This window comes from Aptenodytes patagonicus, chromosome 2 (genome assembly GCF_965638725.1).
Source record: "Aptenodytes patagonicus chromosome 2, bAptPat1.pri.cur, whole genome shotgun sequence".
In the NCBI taxonomy this organism is placed as follows: domain Eukaryota; kingdom Metazoa; phylum Chordata; class Aves; order Sphenisciformes; family Spheniscidae; genus Aptenodytes; species Aptenodytes patagonicus.
Genome location: NC_134950.1, coordinates 41,535,399 through 41,557,283, shown reverse-complemented (window position 1 = coordinate 41,557,283; position 21,885 = coordinate 41,535,399). Strand labels below are relative to the sequence as shown.

At 36.5% G+C, this 21,885-nt stretch overlaps 1 protein-coding gene across 5 annotated transcripts in view; it reads left to right on the top strand.

Moving 5' to 3' along the window:
- Nucleotides 1-21,885, top strand: part of CHD7 (chromodomain helicase DNA binding protein 7) — a 145,275-nt gene that overhangs the window by 101,252 nt on the left and 22,138 nt on the right. For all 5 annotated transcript variants that reach the window (XM_076329658.1, XM_076329661.1, XM_076329660.1 and 2 more), the window contains 9 exons: nt 3,516-3,571; nt 5,032-5,146; nt 6,503-6,586; nt 7,526-7,663; nt 7,760-7,881; nt 8,354-8,597; nt 14,342-14,518; nt 16,025-16,168; nt 18,510-18,765. In XM_076329658.1, the coding sequence (XP_076185773.1) occupies nt 3,516-3,571; nt 5,032-5,146; nt 6,503-6,586; nt 7,526-7,663; nt 7,760-7,881; nt 8,354-8,597; nt 14,342-14,518; nt 16,025-16,168; nt 18,510-18,765 (1,336 nt within the window). The remainder of the gene's footprint in view (nt 1-3,515; nt 3,572-5,031; nt 5,147-6,502; nt 6,587-7,525; nt 7,664-7,759; nt 7,882-8,353; nt 8,598-14,341; nt 14,519-16,024; nt 16,169-18,509; nt 18,766-21,885) is intronic.

Here is a 21,885-nt window from a genome sequence, read left to right as displayed (position 1 = left end):
CAAAATCCAAAAAAAATGGATTTTAGGATGTTAATATTTAACATCTGAAGTATCCAACTGTGCTTTTATTAAAGGTCTTTTACACTCTTACTAACGTCATCAAAACCCTGGTTGTTAGATTACTAATCAAAGTAAAATTGCTGCGATCGGGACCAGTGCATAAAATAAACATGAGGAAAGGCTTCACTAGGAAACCTTTCAGTGGATTAGGTTGTAACAAAGATGTTGCGTTCAAGTAAAGGACATTAGATAATGCGGTTTTGGAGCAGTATTCTTATCATAAAATTATGCTGGTTTTCTCAAAAATAGCCTTAGTCTAGGTTTGGAGTTACCAGATACGATGCAGCACTGTACTTGCAACCATTTTTGAAATGTACGGAATAAAAGGTAGAAATTACTTTAGTTCATGTTTGAAGTATAAAAGAATGTTTTTTCCTGTTGTTCTTAACATGGAATTTTGAATTCTGTTGAACGCTCTTCCCTCTTGCAGAAAGTGTTAAGTACATGTATCACTCTCTTTCCAAACCATCACGGTCCTGACGTCTTCAGTTTGTGTGTGGAAATTTTTCATTTTTCTAATTATTTTCTCGGCCAGCTTCAGTCCCCTTTGAATTTCTGCTCCTGAACTTTGAAAAGAAATGGCTAGAACTAAATATGCTATTCAGCACAAATAGCACATATTATGGAAAGATGCGGAGTTTGTAGAACATAATACCTGCATGTTACACATCTGAATTTCTCTCTTTGCCTACCAATACACGATGAGAATTAGATCTAATTGAACCGTGTACAAATGCCTACATCTCTTCCACAAACTGATTAGTTTACAATCTAGTGCTGTGTATCAACTGAGGGGGTTGTTTTTTATGTGTTGCTTTGCATCTGTTATTAATGTGTTCTGTCTGCTATTTTTATAGCAGTTTCTATTTCTGTGTTTTGGTTTTTGTTGGTTTTTTTAAGCTCTTACTTGTTTCTACACCCAAGCGGCTTGCTCAAATAACTTTTGCATTAGCAGGTATTACTGTTATCACTTCACTGGCAATGGCAGTGCAAGATTGTGTGCTCTTAAGTATTTGCTTGAAGGAAGGGTTCATTTATTTCTTCAATTATCTGCAGAGACTGTGGATCAGATTGTCAATTATGGTCGCACCTGGGCAATGATAATTTGAAGTGTCCAGCGTTGCCCAAGTCTGCCATGCGCTATTTTAGGATGTCTGCGTAATCAGTTTTGGGAGAATTTTGCATAAATGTTCTATCTCACCTTTTTACCTGGTTAATGTAAACGTACGTGTAGTGGGAGTTAGACAGTGACGTCAAAGGCATAAGCTGCTGTCTCATATATCCTAAACTGATGTATTGTTAAACCCTACTTGAGTGCTGGTGATTGTAACTTGATTAGAATTGGGTTTTTTGGCCATAAGTGTGAATGCCAGAGTAAGATTTTTAAAAAGATTTTTTTTCCGAAATACTTTTTATTTAGGTGAATTTTTGATGCACACTCATAGAATAACATAGACCAGTTATTACCTATTAGACAATACAAAAGTACATTGTACTCATGAGAATTACAGTATTTATCAAGATTTACATTGTAAATTATTGTTATTAAGTTGGCAGTTGACAGAAAATATACTTGACTGAAATGCTGTTGAGGGGAGTTAAATTGGCTAATATGAAACCTTTATATAAAGGTGTTTAACCATGTTGTCATTGTAAGATTGATGTATCTCAAAGGATTCTGATTTAAAACTAATCAAAAGAGACTTGGCCATAATACATTTCAGAAAATAAAAAAAGTTAATGTCTTAAAATTAGGGATGACTTCTTAAAGACCTATTTTTTTTTTTTCCTCTGGGTAGTGAATAGATTCAGATAATGGGATCTCCATTTTTTAATACTTTTTCTTTTAATACAGTTTTGACCTCTAAATATGAATACCTTCTTGAGAAATCCTCCCTTTTAAGTTTTTTTGTTTAAAAAAAAATCTTGATAGTCTTCAAATTCCTTCCTTTTGACAGTATCTTTGTAAGTGACAGAGAAGCTTCTTCCCTGTGTTTAGGGTTAGGGGATAGTTTATCTTCTTCAACAGAGGATTCAAGAAGATCAAGAAGTAGCACCAGGAATACCTTATCTTCTTCCGTTTCTTCAGGGAGAACTAGGTGGAAGCTGGTGTTGCTCCTCTCTCTAGAAAGGAACACAAGCAGACTGTACTGGAATGATACAGACACTAAAATGATAAAATTTCTTGCTAGTCTGGAAGAGAAGGAATACTATGTAAATCAGGGATTAGGAATGCATTAACTTTTTCTTTACTGTGCTAGAACAGAGTTTAATGCAGCTGCTGTTCTTTAATTGCACTGCTATGGAAGTAATGTCTAGCCAGCAACTTCTGTTTTGAGAGAGAATTTGGAAGACGACAATTCATCCTCTAGCTTCAGAGTAGTCTCTCTCTTATGTAGATATATATATTTCTCTCTCTCTTTTTTTATATATATGTACACACATAAAAGATGGAAGCTGTTGACTTATACAGGGGTCAACAGTTTTGTCTGTTTAGTACTACATACAATATTTATTACAGATGTTGTTGTCCCTGATGAAGTATGTAAGACAGAAAATCCTCTTCTATTTAAAATTGTTCCAAAGTTCATTAGTAAACACCAACCGTTAATGTTGTGACATAAACTGAATTCTAAGCCTGTGCCTGGTGCACTGTCCTTAGTTTGTCCTATGGCTGGGTTCAGAAGTAATTCAACAAAGTATTACATGCCATATGTTATGCAATACTTTGGCACTAGGGATGAGTTAAGGGTAGCCTCAACCCTTAGCACTGAATGCCCTTGGTTTTGCTGGTTTATATCACAACTTTAACCTTGCTTTAAATGTAGGTTTTGGGTGTTAATTTAATTTGGCTGCTCTGTATGTGAGACATCTTGCCTGAGTGAATTTAATTGCACCATTGAGTAAAACTAAAGCCATGAACACTGATGCACTAAAATTCTAGCAGAGGTATAAGGTTTAGTTTTATATGGCTTCTTGTTTGGAGTTATTAACTATATGGAGGAATAAACCCCCTTTAAAACTCTTTTTTAAAACATTACAAAACCCACAATGTAAAGTTGCCATGAGCCAGCCAAAAATAATACATATGGCATTCAGGAGTGCAGTTGCTAATTGGCTGCTGCCTGAGAAAATGGTACACTTGGCTTCTACTTAACACTGTGGGTTTGGCAGAAAGCCAGATTTGGGGTGAGGTTGTGAATGAAGCTGCATGTGGTTAGGGAGGAGTTCAAATGATTCATGTCTTGGAAGTTGTAGTAAGCAGTGCAGTATGTACTTGGGTAAGCTGCTGGAGGAAACTCCTCACCCATGTCCTCCCCCTACAAACGCTTTCCTACACCTCCACTTGTCTCTCTATGTGGGGACTGGATTCTGTATTTCGGTTAGTTTTAATCATTAACTAAATTGGGCTGTTTAGTGGTTTAACTCACATTTCAACAATTCTTTTTTTATAGATGGAGAATGGAGAGGAGGTAGAAATAGAGGAATTCTATGTAAAGTACAAAAACTTGTAAGTAAAGTTACAGGTTTGGTTGCTATTTTTAAGTTCACGTAACTTCCAAATAGTTTTTAAAAACTAATTTTGTAAATTATATATATAACTGTTACTATCCAACTTTAAACATTTCTAATGTTTAATCCAAAACAGTGGCAAATAAACAGGGGAAATACCTTGCATTGGTGTTACTGGGTTTGATAGCATCATCATAATTTGTGTTCTCTCCAAAATGAAATCCATAGGTAAAACTGCTCTGCTATTAAAAACTTAAAGGCTCATTATGCATGCAGATTCATGAGCACATACCTATGCAGCTGTGTAGATCTAACTGCAACTATAGAGTAGCGTGCCTGCAAACTACTCAAAAATAACCCTTAACGTTGTTTCAAAACCAAGATTTGTGTTCAACAAAGTGTCTAAGAGAACAAACGAGATGGCTTCCAATATTCCAGCAGATAGCTGCCCCTCCATAAGAGGGATGTAATAGCGGTGAGAGCAGCATGTTGTTTCACTTCTGGGCTCTGAAACTGCAATGCAATCAGTATTTAAAATAAGATACTTCACAGCTGGATAAGCTCATTTTTCTTTTAGAAAAATAGCATATCTTGTTTAATTTTAGCAAATTTTCCATCTGAGAGTCAGAAATTTGCTTAAAGTGAGTTTCTTGCAGCTAACTGCAGATAGTTGACTTCACTTTAAATATGCTGCCACCTTTGTACCTTTTGCACTATATTGATTATTGCATGATGTTTAATAGCTTAATTATGCTTTGTTTAGTTTTATTACATTGGCATGTAGTTTTTGTATTAACTATTTGTGTCTTAGACTTCTTAGCAATCAGAAAGCAATAACTTTTGACAGACTCTAAATTTATAAAGTGGGACTAGTCATTTTGGCAGAGATGCTGTTCCTTACTTGGTGTTTTCTTAAAAATGAATTACTACCATGGAACTGCATTTACAAGGGTTTTTCTTTTCTTTCTATCAGTATTAAAACTTCAGTTGACTCATACGTGTCATTTAACTACAATGCTGTTCTCACAAAAAACAGTGTATAGCATGTTAGCATTTAAAATGTTTGTGTATTTTTATTAACTTCAAAAAACACTACTCTTTTCTAGAATATGATGTTAAATAGTGACATTTATGATAAATGTCTTGTACAGTAATTACATCTTAAGTATGCCCAATAAAAATCATCTTAGCATTGTGCCAAACACTAAATGTATGGGGTATGTATTTAAATTTTGAGTGGGAGTTGGTTTTTATTTACTGACAAGTTTCTCCATTAGTAAGTGTAATTAACAAATCATCTTTACTGGAAATAATAACCTGTATGATGAAGAAGATAGTGTCCAGTTTTCCAAGCGTGGCACTACAATGTGCTAGAAAGATCTAGCTATACTAGTGGGATACATAAGAGTATGCAATAGAAGCATAGTTTTGAGTAAGATTTTCTGTTTCATCTTCTAGTTCTTACCTTCATTGTCAGTGGGCATCCGTGGAAGAGCTGGACAAAGACAAGAGAATTCAGCAGAAGATTAAGCGGTTTAAGGCAAAACAGGGCCAGAACAAATTCCTTTCAGAAGTACGATTTGTTTGTTTGTTTCTTTCTTTTAGGTATTTAAGGAATATTCTTATGAATTCTTGTTCTGTATACAAGCAGAAGGTTTTGAACAGCTGTGCGATATATCGCTAGCATTTATTCTTGTATAAAGTATAACCATTCTTGATCCAAGTCTTGCAAGTTTATGAAACTCAAGTGATTTGACTGTATACTTTTTACTATAGCTTTTTTCCTTGAAGTGGGTGGTTAGTTCTTTGCATTGTAAGCATGACTTTTACTGAATCAGTACCAGGTCTCTTTTCTCAGGAGCTGATTATGCCGGAAAATGCATCGCATTTTTCTGTGTTACGGACTGCTGCTCACTAGGGATTCTAAGCTTTTTATCATCAATTTAATTGCACTTAGAGCCATAAGCAGTAGTGTGGCAGGGGTCCTGTCAATAAAAGACGAGATCTGCTGATTTGTGTCTCTGAAAGCTTACCTTTCAGTAAAATGCTGTCTTTTGAGGGAAAAAAAAACAAAACAGGTTCATATGCTACTGTATTTATTTATTTATATTTATTTTTACTATATAGTTCAAGCTGAACAAAACCTGTTGCAAATTGAAAACTTCCATCTGTTCTAAGTGAAGATGCCTAGAATTGCTTCTTTTTTAATTTTTTTTTTTTAATCTGTTTCCAAGCGGGTCACAAGTTATTGTAAATACTTGGAATTTGTTCTTGTTCTAGAAAAAGCTATCAAAATGTATATAGTCTTTAGTCTTTTTGTCTGCCTTTTCTATTGGAGGGGATCTTAAAAGTATAAAATGAAACACAACGCTTTAGTACGCAACATAAGTTGTTGAAGGGATAAGAAGGAACATAACTTGTGATTTTTGGAGAAACTGTGTATGCATGCAGTGTCTTTTCTCTGTTTTTGAAATAATAATCTTTGAATCTTGCTTATAAAGCAGTTGGACAATTCCTGTAGTTAAAATAATCCAAAGGCACTTAGTGTACAAGGCTCTAATTTCTTTATTGCAAGCTGTAGTTTTCAAGAATGCTAAATGCATTGCATGCCATAAGCCTTTTCGATTGCTCATTAGTGAATTGTAATTTCACACTTCATTTAAAATATTCTTAAACATTCTCTCACAGTAAAAGGTTTCACACAGTAATTAAGAGGCCCAGTTAACAAAGTCTGAGAAGTCTGATTCCCTCACGGGGAATGATCTTGCTGAATTGTAGCATTTCAATTAACATGTTGAAGTTTGCCAAATATAAATTCTATGTCACCGTGACCCAAAATATTATTGCCTGGTGAAATATAGAATAATTTTTCCTCTTAGGAAGGGATAATGGAAATATCTTTTATATTTTTGCCTCTCTCCTTGAACAGATTGATGATGAGCTTTTTAATCCAGATTATGTGGAAGTTGATCGAATCATGGATTTTTCACGTAGCACAGATGATAACGGAGAGGTAAACAAAACTTCTAGTGCATTTGTAGTCCTATAGACATTGTGTTTAGAATTTATTGTTTAGAAATGTGAATATATTAAACAATTCAGAGGTACTAGGGTATATGTGTGTAGAAAATAGGAACGTGTTTGAGAAAACATTGCTAATATAGCAGTTTCCCTAAAACAAAGGGGTTTAAGTGAGAATTCCAAACTTCTTATAAGTTACCTATATTTAAAAAAATACAAAACAAAAAAAATACCCAACAACAAAAAAAGCCTCTGATATGTAGATCCTAAGGTGGTACTTAATACTGTAGAAATACGATGTCCGTGCAGGTAATACAGAATTTAAATGAAAATTGCAAGAATCTTAGCTAAATGTCATAATAGTTTAGACATTGTTTAGACTATCTGTTGCAGAAGAGGTCCTGAATTCACTGTTTCTTACTTTTTAATGACTTGTTCTGCAGAACAAGATCACTTTGTCTTCCAGGAGACTCCCTTTTGGTCCTGGGAGAATAGAAAGCTTCACTGACAGTGTCAGTGTTTCCGTATTGCTCTGTCAGTTAATGGTGGTGGTTGGGTTGCCTGCTGGGAAGTTTCTGATGACACTGATAAGAAAAAACAGTTGACTCTTTAAATATGTGGTGGAGCATAGAAATTGTAACAGTTGGAAAAACGGATATTGTTTTGCTTCTAAATTTTAGTCTAACCTTAGTGATTTCAAATGTAGTGTTGTGCTCGTTTTGGTGGTAAGCCTGCATTCTCCGCGTTCTAATCTTCCTTCATTAGGTTATCAAGGTGTCAGCCTGATGTTTGCTTATCCTTTTGGCTGATTCAGACATTCAGGTCTGGTAAAGCTTTTTGAATTGTATCTAGCCTGCAGATCTCCTGTAAAAACGGTTACACTTTTATTCTTTCTAAATTGTGATGTAATCTTATTTTTGTCTTAACAAAGCCTGTAATGCATTATCTGGTGAAATGGTGTTCGCTTCCTTATGAAGACAGCACTTGGGAGCTCAAGCAAGACATCGACCAAGCTAAGATCGAAGAATTTGAGAAACTGATGTCTAGGGAGCCAGAAATAGAGCGTGTGGTAAGAATTGGCTCCGTATAGAGGATTTTATTTGAAAATAGTAAAGTAATGTGGTCTTTCAGAAACCACTAATGGGATTTGCTGTATTTGAAACAGGAGCGACCTCCTGCCGATGACTGGAAGAAATCAGAGAGTTCCAGGGAGTATAAAAACAATAACAAACTCAGGGAATACCAGTTGGAGGGAGTAAACTGGCTTCTTTTCAATTGGTACAACACGTACGTAAAATGTTGCTTACTGCTGAATCCTGCTTTGGAAAAGCTTTTATAGCTTATTTGAAACAATAACCTTTTAAAGTAATCTTCTAAAGCGAGGTTTTAGAATTATTTACATGTCTCATTTTTTGCTGCAGGAGTCATATACAAACTAATTTTGGGTGGATAACAATGTTACATGAATATTTCAGATAGATTCTTGTGGCAAATGCTTTTGCATGTATATGTGTTCATGCACATCCCTGCTGCCCCTTCCTCCCCCACGTGAACTTGAGAGGTACATAAAATGGATATATCCATGCTTATTGCATCACAAATCATAACATTTATTTAAAATGTAAAAAGATCATGATGTCTTTTCAGTGTAAACTTGCCATTCTAGAAATTTCTGTTTTAATCAGTTTATCTCCTTACTGATTTTCGATGTTTTAAGTTAGGAATAAATCATTCAGACTGTTTTTATTATTGTTTTCAGACGAAACTGCATTTTAGCAGATGAAATGGGGTTGGGAAAGACTATCCAGTCCATTACGTTTCTCTATGAGATATATTTGAAAGGAATCCATGGTCCTTTCTTGGTTATTGCACCGTTGTCCACAATTCCCAACTGGGAAAGGGAGTTCCGCACCTGGACAGAGTTGAATGTGGTTGTGTATCACGGGAGTCAAGCAAGCCGGCGGACCATTCAGTTGTATGAAATGTATTTCAAAGATCCACAGGTAAAAGCCCTTCACGATTTTTCTTTTTCTCTTTTTTGTATATGCTTTACTGTTGTTTATTAATCTAAGCATTGATGAGGTTTTTAGTACTGATATAGTAGGTTTTAGCTAATAATGAAGGCATATGTATTAATAAAGAGAGTGCTTTTTGACAGTAGCCAAGAGATCAGCTGGAAATAGAGGGGAACCAAGAGTCACTGAGCCGGTGCAGCTCTCGTTCAGGGTTTCATTGTTTTATGCAAGGTTTTCATTATTTTGCGTTCCTAAGGAGAGCTGGCAGAAAAGATTATTAATGGAGAAACTACTTTAATTGGAACTAAGCTTAAAAATCAATCTTTGCCTACCATTCCAGGAAAAGACCAGCTTGCAGAAATTAAACTTGTCGATGCTTCTTTGTCAAATTTTATGTCAGATATATTTTGAACCTGTGTTACTGTGCTCAGGTTGAAAAGTTCCTATGAGAGAAGGAAAGCAGGTACAGAAAAGATTGGGGGTAGAAACAGAAAATTATTTGGAAAACTGAAGCTATAAAGAGCAACAGATCTCTACACTTAAATGCATGGCTTTGCCCAGAGTAAGTAAATAGGATTGTGGGAAAATAATGTGCATACATCGAATGTTATTGCAAAACAACATAATCCTCCTCACTTAAAAGAAAAAAAGACTGGAAGTTCAACCTGATTTGATATATTGTGGAGTATTATTTCCAGCTGAGCTTAAAGAAGTGATAGTGGTGAATCCATATATTTAGATTTTCTGTAAAGACTTTGATTTTATGCCACTGGATATTTTGATTAATAAACTAGAATGATATAAAATCAATATGGCACACATTAAGTGGATTTAAAACTGGCTAACTGATATTTCTTGATGTAACTGTAAATGAGAAATGATTTGCATTTCCAGCATAGTTCTTCAGGGATTGGTTCGTGTCCATGAGCTATATAACACTTTTATCAATGACCTGAAAGAAAACATAAAAGCATTACTGGAGAAGTTTTCAAATGACACAAAGATGGGGAGAGTGGTAAATAATTAAGACAGTTCATGGATACACAGTAAGCTGTGTTACTTAATAAATTGGATCCAAGCTAACAATACTCAGAATAGCTAAATATAGGGCTATCTGTGGACAAGGAATGGGGATGATTCTTAGAGTAGGGAGAGCTCGGTTCTGGGAAGGCTGTAAGACGAATGCAGATCCTTTTGTGTCATGACACACAAGTTAAACATGAGTTCATACTGTGAGACTGTGGTTAAAAGGGCTAGTGTAGTGCAAGCGTGTAGGAGGAAAAAAATCTTTTTTAAAGAGTAGAAAAGTTAAAATGCTCTTCTCTTTGTCAGTAACGTGATGGGTAGTCCAGTTCTGCCTAGTTCTCGCTTCCTGTCCTCAAAAAGAGTGTTGAAAAACCCGAGTCCTTAGAGCAAAGCTATGAGGGTGGTTGTGAGATAGAAAATACGCTTTTACAGGGAAGGAACTGAGTAAAAACTGTTTTGAAGGTAATGACTGTGGCACAACTTGACATGCCATTAGGGCAAACAGAAATAGAATCACGTACTTAAATCTGGTAGAAAAACACATAGTAATTTGTAGTAGTTAGAAGTTACATCTGTTTGGCCTAGAAAATAACCATTTTCTCAGCAATTTATCAAAGAAACTTTCAAATAAAAATCATATACTCTGTTGTTAAAGAAGATTGATTTAAATAACAGTTGCTACACTGAGGTCTAATAGCTTATATTCCTTACGATAGTGATCACATTTAGCTTCTTACCTAGATGTATAATACACAAATGAACTGGAAATGATTTGTATTTTTTCTGGTTTTAAAATTATTTCTTATCACATAGAGATATTTTATATCAAATTTAAAAATTTTGGGTTTATACAAAACTGTCTCTACTGAAGTGTTTCCTGTGTTAAAAATGAATGTTTGTTTGTTATTTAAGCAACGCGTGTTCTCAGCGTGTTCTTCCCTTTAGGATACAGCAGTTATGTAGCATGAAACCTGAAGGAACATCATCAGAAAAATTCCACTTACTGTGCAGATTCTTAGTGTTATTTTGGCAATATCATTTCATTGATCTAAAGGCAACTAAAAGGATCTAAAGCAAGATGCTGCAGAAAGTTTTGTTCCCCCTGTTGCCATATTCTTAACTTGCGTCTTGCAATGACCATGGCAGTCAGTTGACCCCATAGCAAGTAATGACAGAGCACTCATGGCACAGAAAAATGAGTCGTTTTCTGCTAGCTTTGCTCCCTGAACTGGCCTAAGAGGAGAATCAGACAATTTCCATGGTTGGGGATAAAGGAGAAATGGAGTGAACTTGTCCTTTTGGTGGCAGCTAGCTTAGATGTGTCATGAAATCACCTTCTGTGTTCCATTCTTTGTAAGACTGTGTCAGCTGTGAAACGCATGGTAGAAACTGAATTACGGGGGAAAAAAAATCACTTCCTGTTCTGACAAAAAGAATCCCCATGTAATGTTCAGTCTGGCATCCTCTAAAGTACCATCAGTGGGCATACGATGGGGGATGAGAAAGGAGAGAAAGAAGGCAGGCTTTGGCAGTATCATTTCTAGTCCCCTTGCCAAACGCATCAACCCAGATATTGGCATCTTTGGTTTTTTAGGTCTTAACGTGAAAAGAAGCCTCTCAAGCTGAACTGTTTCTCAAAAAGACGATTGAACGTTGAGAAAGTCTGAGTGGCTTTGAAGGGCAATAATAAGAGACAGCATGCGTAAGAAGCACCTACCTCATCTGCAGTAGTGTGATTTTTCAGAGTCAACACCAGTAACCAGAGTCAAGTTGTTGTGAAAAGCTAGAGAGTAGTTGATAACAAAATACATTTCTGCAGTGGTGTGACTTCAACACTAAGGACACCACGCTACCAGAGGCATTCCCCTAAAATCCCTTCCTGCCTCACGGCTTGTGAGGGTCACGTAGGGAAGCCTGTTCTGGTGTTCTTGAGCAATATAACTGAAAGGTCTTTCTGGGGGCCTTCCCTGGTTGGAATATCAAATAAACCAGTTGCTTTTCTGTAGTATTCTCCCTCTGAGAAAGAGTTCTGTTGTAAGATCAGGAAAACTATATATGCCAAATAAAATTGACAGAGCCCTGCAAAAGAGTTGGCTTGTTTGTGAGGGAAATTTACTTTGCAGTGCAATGAGGACTAAAAAGAGAAACCACCTGACTCACATGTAGAAATGGAATACCTTGTACTTGGTTGATTTTAACTCAAAATAATGCTATTGATGTTCAGGACTTTTTCTGGCTTACCTGCTTCATTCATTTTGGGCTCAGTGGGTGTTGGCTTAAGAGAGTATTTTCTTGCCTGCATGGTTTTCGTCCTTTCTGAGAAGCTACTGAGCTATGAACATGTCATCAGCATAGGATTACCTCAGATTTCTGCAAAGAATGGTTAGCGTGCAGCAGATTAAGGCAGTACTTCAACAGTAGGGACTCTTGTCTTTCACCGAAGATGACGTAGAATTGCATTTTACAAAGTGGCTGCGACTTAGTTTTCCAGATGCCTCCTGGCTATAATTGGTTAACATACACGTCTTGCATCTGTTCTCTTGTTCCTCAAAGTGGAGTCTGAGGTTGGTTGGAAAAGACCATAATAATCTTTCACGGTTCCCATTGGTGGAATGTGCATCTTTTTAGAAGTTAGTTTGTATCTGCTAAGAGGTAATACCCCAAAACATAACCCAACTTTTATATTCTTCTCTAATTGTTGTACCTTGTGGCTACCTCTGTTGCTTGAGTTGCTTCCAGAAGAATTTCCCAAACAGAACAGGAAACTGCTACCTATTAGGAAGATTGATTTCCTCAAAAGGAAGAACTTCTCTGAGTAAATGGATGTGAAATTCCTGTGGTTCCAACATCAAAGAACTTCATTTGGATGCCACGCTGGAATAGGCTAAATTGAATCCTAGTTGCCTAAGAATTCACCTGTGACAATGCTATAGGTCACTTTCCTGATAGTTTCTACATTTAAATTTCTCAAGTGTGACATTAATAGGATTACTTAGGATTCTTTCCCATACTTCCCCAAGTGTTGGAGGCCTGAAACTGTTGAAGAACAACATCATTCACCTTCTAAAGCTCTTGGAGAGCTCTTGGAACTTTCTGCTTGATTTACTCCTGTGTTCCTCAGTACAGCATTTGACTGTCTTTCAAATAATGCCAGCTGTTGTGGCAAGACCACTATGCATATTTTAATGTGAGATTTAGACAGCTCTAAATATATGATCAAGAGTCCCTCTTATGATTTTTGTTTCACCCGGATGTGCTGCTTTATGTAGCGATCATTTTTGAAGAGCCCTGCTTGCCATACAGTTGTGAGGTTGCTCATGGAAGTGTTTTCCATTACTTGGAAAGAATCTCCTGGGCTGCATTCTCGTATTTTCACAGTTATATCTGGCTCATGAAAAGGTTACAGCATTTCAATTTGCTGGCTTTCTAAGTTGCCCACTTAGTGTATCTTCATCTGCTGTTTGTTAGGTAACAATTCTTTTTCTCCCTAAGATGATAAATGTTTCTGGACTATGCCACGAGAAAGCACTGTTGAGCAGGTCATTACTTCCTCTGAAATACTCTTGATGTGCCTAGGCAGATTTAATGCTGAGTTCAGGATATCAGGTTTCCAATCATTTTATTGAGTCAGTAGCCAGTTCTGATCCCCACAGTTTGGAGAGGATTATATGCAGGTCACTTATAAAAGGATTCAGACTTGCACGTTTGAAGGAAGAAATGGTCACCTTACTGTAAAATATCTGTTTCTTTTGAAATGTATTCAATATACAACCCATGACATAGCCCTGCTTTGAAAACGTAGAATGGCTTTGAACTTGTGTGAGGCCCATCCTTAGAGGGACAGTATTTCTGTGCAGACCCAGTGACGCTGGAGATACCAAGTTATGTTTTTCTTTGAACAACATTGGGAAGAAATACAGCATAATGTCAGAAAGATGTTCATGTCATGATTTTGAATAAAGTTTATTCGGGGGTTTTTTTGAAACAGAATCTTAGTATCAGCCCTGAAAATAAGACCCTCAACTAAACAAATAAATAGTGAATATGGTGCCAGACATCAAGTAAGTCGTCCTGTTGAACTTTCCTTAACAGAAATTTACAAAAATATCAAGGAAATGTATGCAGAGATATACATTCTCCATTTAAGAGTTCAGAGATTTGCATCTTTTCAAAGCTGTTTACTAGAATTGCAGGTGTTTTGAGTAATCGATGTCCACCAGGAAAAAATTACTGTTTATTGGGAACAAAATATTCTAATAGCCATAAAAATGAAGCCTTAATGTACTCCTGGCTTATTTGGATTGTTTGGGAGGATCGTCACATACCTTTGATTTAAAAGAAAAAAGAAAAATCTCTTGACGAAGTCTGAAAACTTTATTTGAATATTGCAGCGATACATTAATGCTTCAAGGCATTAGTATAATCCATATGAATTGCGACTGAAATACTTGTATAACATCTTTGTAATGAATATGCAGTGATTCTGTGGGCCTTTTTACAGGATTAAAAACATAGCTACCATGAAGCTGGTAGTAAACTTACACATTTGTATTCCCTCATTGAGTCAGCAATAATGACTTCATTTACTTAAAATATATTGCCCATTGTACTGTTCTGTATTTTTAAAGAATGAATTTTGAAGATGAAACAATTGTACTTTCTTTCTTTGCCAGGGAGTTCACTTTAACTTTTCCTGTTCTTTTTAGGGTCGTGTGATAAAGGGGTCCTACAAGTTCCATGCCATTATCACAACATTTGAAATGATCTTGACTGACTGCCCGGAGCTGCGTAACATTCCATGGCGTTGCGTGGTCATCGATGAGGCTCACAGGCTGAAAAACAGGAACTGTAAGCTTTTGGAAGGACTCAAGATGATGGACCTGGTCAGTGTGTACATCTCTTACATTTGCATCTTCTGTATTTTATTATTCCTGATTTACGGTTTCATCAAAAAGTAAAATAAAAGGTTTTCTTCTCTAGTAAAATCATCAAGTGCTAAGAAGAATGAGGGAATGCATCTGAGAAAGTCTTTAAAATACCTGGAAGCATACGCATACCTTCAGTTTTGGAGTGCTGATGTTTCATAAATCTCTTCACTGATTTAGACCTAGAATTATGTGGATTATTTTCCGTTAAGAGAATCAAGATAAATTTGTTCTTTCCTTTCTCTCTTTTGATGTGACCTACTCCATATTCACTTCTTCACATAGACATTTATTTAAAGGTATAATGTGGTCAGGTGGCCAAATACGGGTGTGAGTTAAACTGCTCTGCATTAATGTCAGCTCTAACGTTAATTGGTTGTGTGGCCATAAGGATGTTCTTTCAGACTGACTAAGGAAGGGAGAAGTGAGTTGGTTTCTGATGCTTACATAAATATGTATTATGTTATGTGCATAAAATCTGCGTATTAAGCATGCAGAGAAGAATAAGATGGTGGGTTTTAAAGGTATTTACCATTTAAAAGGCAATTTTTTTTTTTTTTTTTTTTTTTTTGTCAGAAGATTCTTTAAAAATGTGAGAGGAATGCAGTCATGCTAAGTTAACACCTGGAACTCAAAACCTCCTATTTCTGATAGGAATAAAGAGGCATAAACATTAGCTTACACAAGCCCTGGTGACCTATAGGTCACTTTTAGTTTCTTTTTCTCTGTTTGTTAAACAATACTTTTCTTGAAGGAGTCTTGAGGCTTAACGAATGAAAGTTTGTAAAAATGCTGTATACAATTTATTTTCCTTATTATGGTTGCTATTAGAGGAAAGCTGAGCTTATAGGCATGACTATACATGGAGATATGGGACTTCTCACTTCAGTTCTTGTTCTACTACTAAATTCATGTTTGACCTTGGGCTAGTTGCTTAACTTCTCTGGGCTTCTCCTCTAAAGCAATATGCAACTTTTCCCCTTGTCTCTGGTGGTCTCGTGCTCTGTTGTATGTAGATGGTAAGTAGGACTTTGCTTCAGGTTTCCTATGTTAGAAACTAACACCTGCCCTGAAGAGATTGATGCACTGAGATCTGTTGGAGATGTGGTAAATCGATGGATTTATACTGGAACTGATGGGATAAGTTCAGCTGTTATTTTGCCATTTAAAGCTCATTGTATTTGTGAAAGGGCTGGGACGCTGTGTATCAGTAAAATCTCTTCTTGTATCTGGAGGACTTTTGAAGGTGCTTAAGTAGTGAAGTATTTTTCTGGGCTATCTCCGAAGGAAGGCCAGAATACTAGTTAGAAATGTCTTGAAAAGAGCTATATGTAAGTAGCTGGGGAGGGGAGAGGAAGCAAAGATGAGAGATACATATAGGGGAAAAAAGAGAGAATTTTGTGTATTTGTCCATTGAAAATGTATTTAGATGGACTCCTAGGCAAATATTTCTTAACCTTTCAGGAACATAAAGTGCTGCTTACTGGAACCCCTTTGCAAAATACAGTAGAAGAGCTATTTAGCTTGCTTCACTTCTTGGAACCAGGTCGCTTCCCATCAGAAACCACATTCATGCAAGAATTTGGTGATCTGAAAACTGAAGAACAGGTAAACTTCTCCTGCACACTTACTTTTCTATTTAGATACTGTGAATTTATCCATTTTATTATATCTGAACTTCATTACTTGTTTTTACAAGTAATACCTATTTACTTTTTGGAAGACCACAGTATAGTTTTATCCCTGTTTTTTTGTTTGTTTTCATTTGTTAAGTTTTTTGCTTTTGACCAAAAGTCATTTTGCCTTATCACTGTTTTTTTTCATCCTTTGTCCATTGGTCATGCAGAAACAAGGAAAGTTTCCCCTTGTTAAAATGTGGTGTTTAAAATGGGGGTGGGGTGTCTTGTAACAGTTGCTGGATGAAAATACTTCTAGACTTGCTTGTTCACTCTAAGAGAATTAACTTGTCAGTTGACATTCTTCATTAAGCATCAGTATCAGAGTGAGGGGACTGTTCTCTGTAACTTCTGTGGAGTTAACATCTGAGAGTTTTATCAATGACTTCTGTGCAAACAGGAACATACTTGAAACCTAGTTTAGCAAGAGGTAACCAAATGGAGGGAGATTTTTTTTGACTCAGAAACAGATTTCTCAAGCTGTCCAATGAAAGAAATGCATAAATCAATGCAAAATGAAAGACCCTCAGTGCAGCATGTTTTAGATGTAAAATGTAAAAGCTTCTGATGATCACATATAAAACTTAAATTTCTTCTTGTATGTATGAAAAAGTTTTCAAAAGTCAATAGGTCAAACCACCTTAACATTAGGAGTTAACTAAAGCATGGCATCTTAATTTAGGCACCTTAATTTGGCCCTTTGCACCCTATGATAATCGAACTTCATGACTGCATGCATTTTTGTGTGCAATTTTATGTTGGTTTTGTCTGAAAATTCAATTTCTGGTATTTCTAACCTTTGACTGCTTGAATTTGTTAACTTTCCTTGAGAGCGACTCTTTCATAGGTAATAGTCTAAATTACAGAACAGCTCTCCCCCCAGCCCCTTACCTCCTGCAAAAATCATAGTGTGTCCCGAGGGAATCGTAGGATATGTTTCCACAGATTGTGCAGGCAGTTGCATGTCAGTCAGAACGGACTCTGACCTGATTGGAAGTGAGCCAGCTCTGATCCAGAAGCCATGTAGTCTTGTTAATATAGTGTTGGAGCTGGAGTTAATATATCCTAACTCTCAACATAGCTTTTGCCTGGCCAGCTCAAAATGTCAGCAGAGCAGGACTGGAAATTTTCGAAGCCATACATGGAAATATTACTAAAATAATGCCATCAGCTGTGAGCAGAATTGGAGCCTGGATTGCTTGGACCAACAAGTTTTGGAAGAAGTGCCTTCTCTGCTGACACACCGTTAGATGTTTTGGAATTTGATTTATCTTTCAAGTGATGGGAGAGATTATGTGTTAATGACTTGGGTTTTCTCCTCCATTCCTTGCAATCCTATTCCATGTATTTTTTTAATTGTTCATCCCTCCGTACTAATTTATCTTTTTTCTCCTGAAGTTGCTTTATTACTAAGGGAATGATGTGAATTCAGGAGAAAGTGTCTTTTGTTCATGTTTCTGCTGTGCAGCTCTGCATCAGGAGATGACGACCAATTTCAGGGTGAATTATCAGCTCTTCAACGCTGAGGTGGTTTGTACTTTGAGAGACAACCTAAAACAACCTAAATGCCAGTCTTTTCCTATATGGAATATGTTTGAGCTTTTTATGTAAGGGACTTTACAAAAACTTGACAAAACTTAGCTAATTTTTTTGAGGAAAATGGACATTTCTTCCCCCCTCCCCCATTTAGGATGTGTCTTAAAGTATATGTTGCAAAACCTGGAGACGCTAAAAATTATCGATGTGTTAAAAATTTACAGAAATAAAATGTTTTCATTTTGACACCAGGCCTAAGTAGTTTTCTACTTCAGTGGATGTCAAAACTAGGGAAATAAGAAAAGAATTAGAACCAGATATCTAAAGGGAACAAATAGCATTAAACACTGTGTTTAGTGGTTAGAAGTTAACTGCAAAACTTGATCTTACAGTCAGATTTGCTTATATAGCTGTGCTTACTTAGGGTTAGCTCTGCATGACTGGTGTGCGGTACTGCCCTTGTCTAGAAGCATAGTTCTAAGTGAGGTCTGTTTAATAACATTCACTATACAGAAGGGTTGCACACTAAAAATTGACTTTAGAAGTGTATGTGTCACTGAGCTAACAAGGAGAACTCAGTCTCTAGGTCATTGAGGAAAGATTTTTTTTTTACAAATGCGCTCTACTTGTGGGATCTGAGGTAGGAAACAAGGATTTTAGAATTGAGGAAATTGAAAAATAAATATTTGAAGCCTCGCAGTTTAAATTCAGTTATTTATTAAACATATATTTCCTAGGTGCAAAAACTCCAAGCTATTTTGAAGCCGATGATGCTGAGACGTCTCAAGGAGGATGTAGAAAAGAACTTGGCCCCCAAAGAGGAAACTATCATTGAAGTTGAGCTGACAAATATTCAGAAGAAATACTATCGTGCTATTCTTGAAAAGAATTTCACATTTCTTTCCAAGGGTGGAGGTCAGGCAAATGTACCTAATCTTTTAAACACTATGATGGAACTAAGAAAATGCTGCAATCATCCGTACCTTATTAATGGTAGGCCTCCTATTTTTCTCCTCATTCACAAAATGGTTGTAAGGAAGTTCAGTAAGTTAGAACTTCTATTCTAGTGTCTTTTTATTTATTCATTTATTTTAAGTAGAAAAGTGAGATAACCTTTTAGTTTCTCTTAGGTATGGGTATCTGCTAGCCACGACGGCATTGCTTTTGAAGACATCTGTGCTGCTTTTTTCCAAGGCTTCCTAGCCCTGACAGTTAGTGTTGGTATTATCAAGTTTTCCTTTCTTGTTATTTCTGACAAACAAGACTTCAGTTATCATGCAGGTTGTTGGATGCTGGTATAAATACGGCAATTTTTTCTTCAGTTACGGTTAGCTGCTACTTATTTTCTTGCCATAGAACATTATGAGATAGTAACTTAAAATTGCTGAAAAGTTGTGGGGTAAGAAATTATGATCAGGCCTGCTTTTATGGCCACATGTTGTCAGTTCATTTTCCTAATTTAACTAGTCAGAAAAAGATTTGTATGAATGTCATCTTAGACTTTAATGACAAATACTGTTTTTCAGTGTGATGCTATTGGTTTTAGATCAGGATTATCTATGGCAAGTACTATAGAATCATAGACTATCTCAAGTTGGAAGGAACCCATAAGGATCACCGAGTCCAACTCCCTGCTTCTCGCAGGACTACCTAAAACTAAATCATATGACTAAGAGCGTCATCCAGATACTCCTTGAACTCTGACAGTCGTGGTGCCGTGACCACTTACCTGGGGACCCTGTTCCAGTGACCAACCATATGATGAACCAGCTAGCTATAGCTGTCTGAAGTATGCTAAACTTGTATGTGTTGGTCAAATCAAATCTTCCCTTTGAGGATGTAACACAAGCCTCCGTACAGGGTTGCATTCTACTAGTTTCTTGTTTCCTCTTCCTTACTGTATATGATTTATGCTATGGTTGGTTTAATGCTGGTTATAAGCTTCATGATGAAAGACCGTTTTGTTCAAGAGCCATATGTGATTTCAGTTTTTTTATTGTATGACTTCCATATTGCAGTGCTTACGTTTTTTTCTTGACATTTTTTGTTTAAATCGGGGAAAAAAATGCTTAAACTGATTCACGAAATGACATCTAATTATATTTCATGTGCAAATTATTCCAAAGACATGATGTAGGATTACTCCAAAGTACTTCAACCCAGCCTGGTGGGCTGTTCAGTTTCTAAACTCAGATGAACGTACAGTAAAGTAGCTTTGTGGTTCTGGTCTAGGGTTTTTCTTTGTTTGTTGGTTCTTTGTTTTAAGTTAACCTATTATATAAGTGAGTTTACCAGAAAATAGTTTAGGATGTTCAGGTTATGAGCTTTTGAACTTGATGCTTTTTACATTTCTTCGTTTTCAGCTAGTTTTAACCTTGCCATTATTTCTCCTTATTTCATGTTTGCTAAAAGAAATAAACTAAATATTTTGCTGCTACTTTGATTTGTCAAACAGAGTTCATGAGTATTGCTTGCAGTGTTGCCTACAGCAGTGATTTTTTTCCTCACAAGTCTTGTATCATTTAGTGTCTGTTAGAGACTGCTGAAGTCCAGGTGGCTATGTAGAAAATTTCATGTATTTTTTGATGACTGTATCTTAACCCTGATGAAGGGAGGTGGGTTTGTCTCTTGAATGCTTTTGCCTTTATAACAGTTTTGTGACTTTTGAACGTTTGGGCTTGCTTGGTGTCATGCAGCAACATGGGAGGTGGGTCAAGCCTTCAGATTTGAGGGAAAAATAAATCAATCCTGACTATTACTAGTGTGGAGATGGAACTAAACAAATACGTCCTTTGTAGTTCTAGGGCAGAAAATACTCTTACATCCTGTAGTTGTCTGAGCCTGAGGTTTTATTTTATTGATTGATAATTAACATCTTTGTACTTTGAGTGATGGCACAAATTTACTGTAGCTCTACCAAGAGGTCTTGCAGCAACGTTGCATAGTGTTCTGGTGAATGATTTGTTGCAGTAGTGAATTCTTGAGACTTAACTGCTTTTATAAAGGTGTCTCTGAATCCTTCTCATTTTCTTCCAAGTTTACAGGTTTTGTGAGCAAGCGTACTGCATGTGTATTTGAATATCCAAGTAGAACACTGTATGTTTTGTTTTGCCTAAAAGTTGCAAGCAAGTCTTCTAGATAATCTTCAGTTAAGAGCCATAGAAGGTTATATGATGGAAGTAATATGGTAGGAGTTGAATGTCGAGTGGTTTTTTTAGGTTTCTTGACTGGTAGATCTGTTCTGTGGAGGGGAGAATGGTGGTCTGCTTGAGACTGTCTTTGAGTAGATTTCTAGAGGGAGTTACTGCATTTTGTGTATTCTCCAACCAACTTGGGCAAAGCATTATCTGTCATTTTTCTTAGAGCTGGACTCCTTGTTTTCTCCATAGCAACCATTCTCAAGTATTTATACATCATTCCTTTTTCTCTGTCTCCAAGAGCTAGCAGTGGGGAGTGCCTCTGTACTTACACATCTTACAGTGTAGAACATTGGAAAGGTTTCTTACTCTGTTCCGTATGCCCTCCTGAGCCTTGGAAGCCTCTCCTAAGTAGGAGTGGAAATGGGTGTTTCCCTGATGGACCAAGCACACATACAAATACCTTCCTTTCATCCCCTACTAAAAACCAGCTAGGATGGGAACTGGTGTTACAGACCTACAGGTACTATATCAAGCAACTTTTGGGTAACAGGCTACTTAGTGTACATCACTAAGTTGCAATTGAAGTAGAAATAAAAAAGACAGGGCGGTCTTTTACAGGGTTTAGCTAGGATAGGGTTATTATTGAAAGAGCAGGTTTTTGGAGGTCGTGGTCCGTTACGGAAGTGGGTCTTGCTGAGACCAAACTCTGATACTGAAAATTCACCATTCATTAGACCTGTTTGTGGGTTTGTTGTGGTGTGCTTGGCTTAGGTGGTTTGCTTTTGCAGATGCTGTGTTTGCATATTGGTTTACTTCATAGTAGTGAAACTTAAATTTGGATATTACAGTTGAGTAAGAAATAAATGATGTAACCAAGAAAGATCACTGAAGTTACTGTGTATGAACTACTTGACAGCCTACTATATCCTGAAATTGCCTAAGCTCAGTACAGAATCTGAGATTTACTACTCAA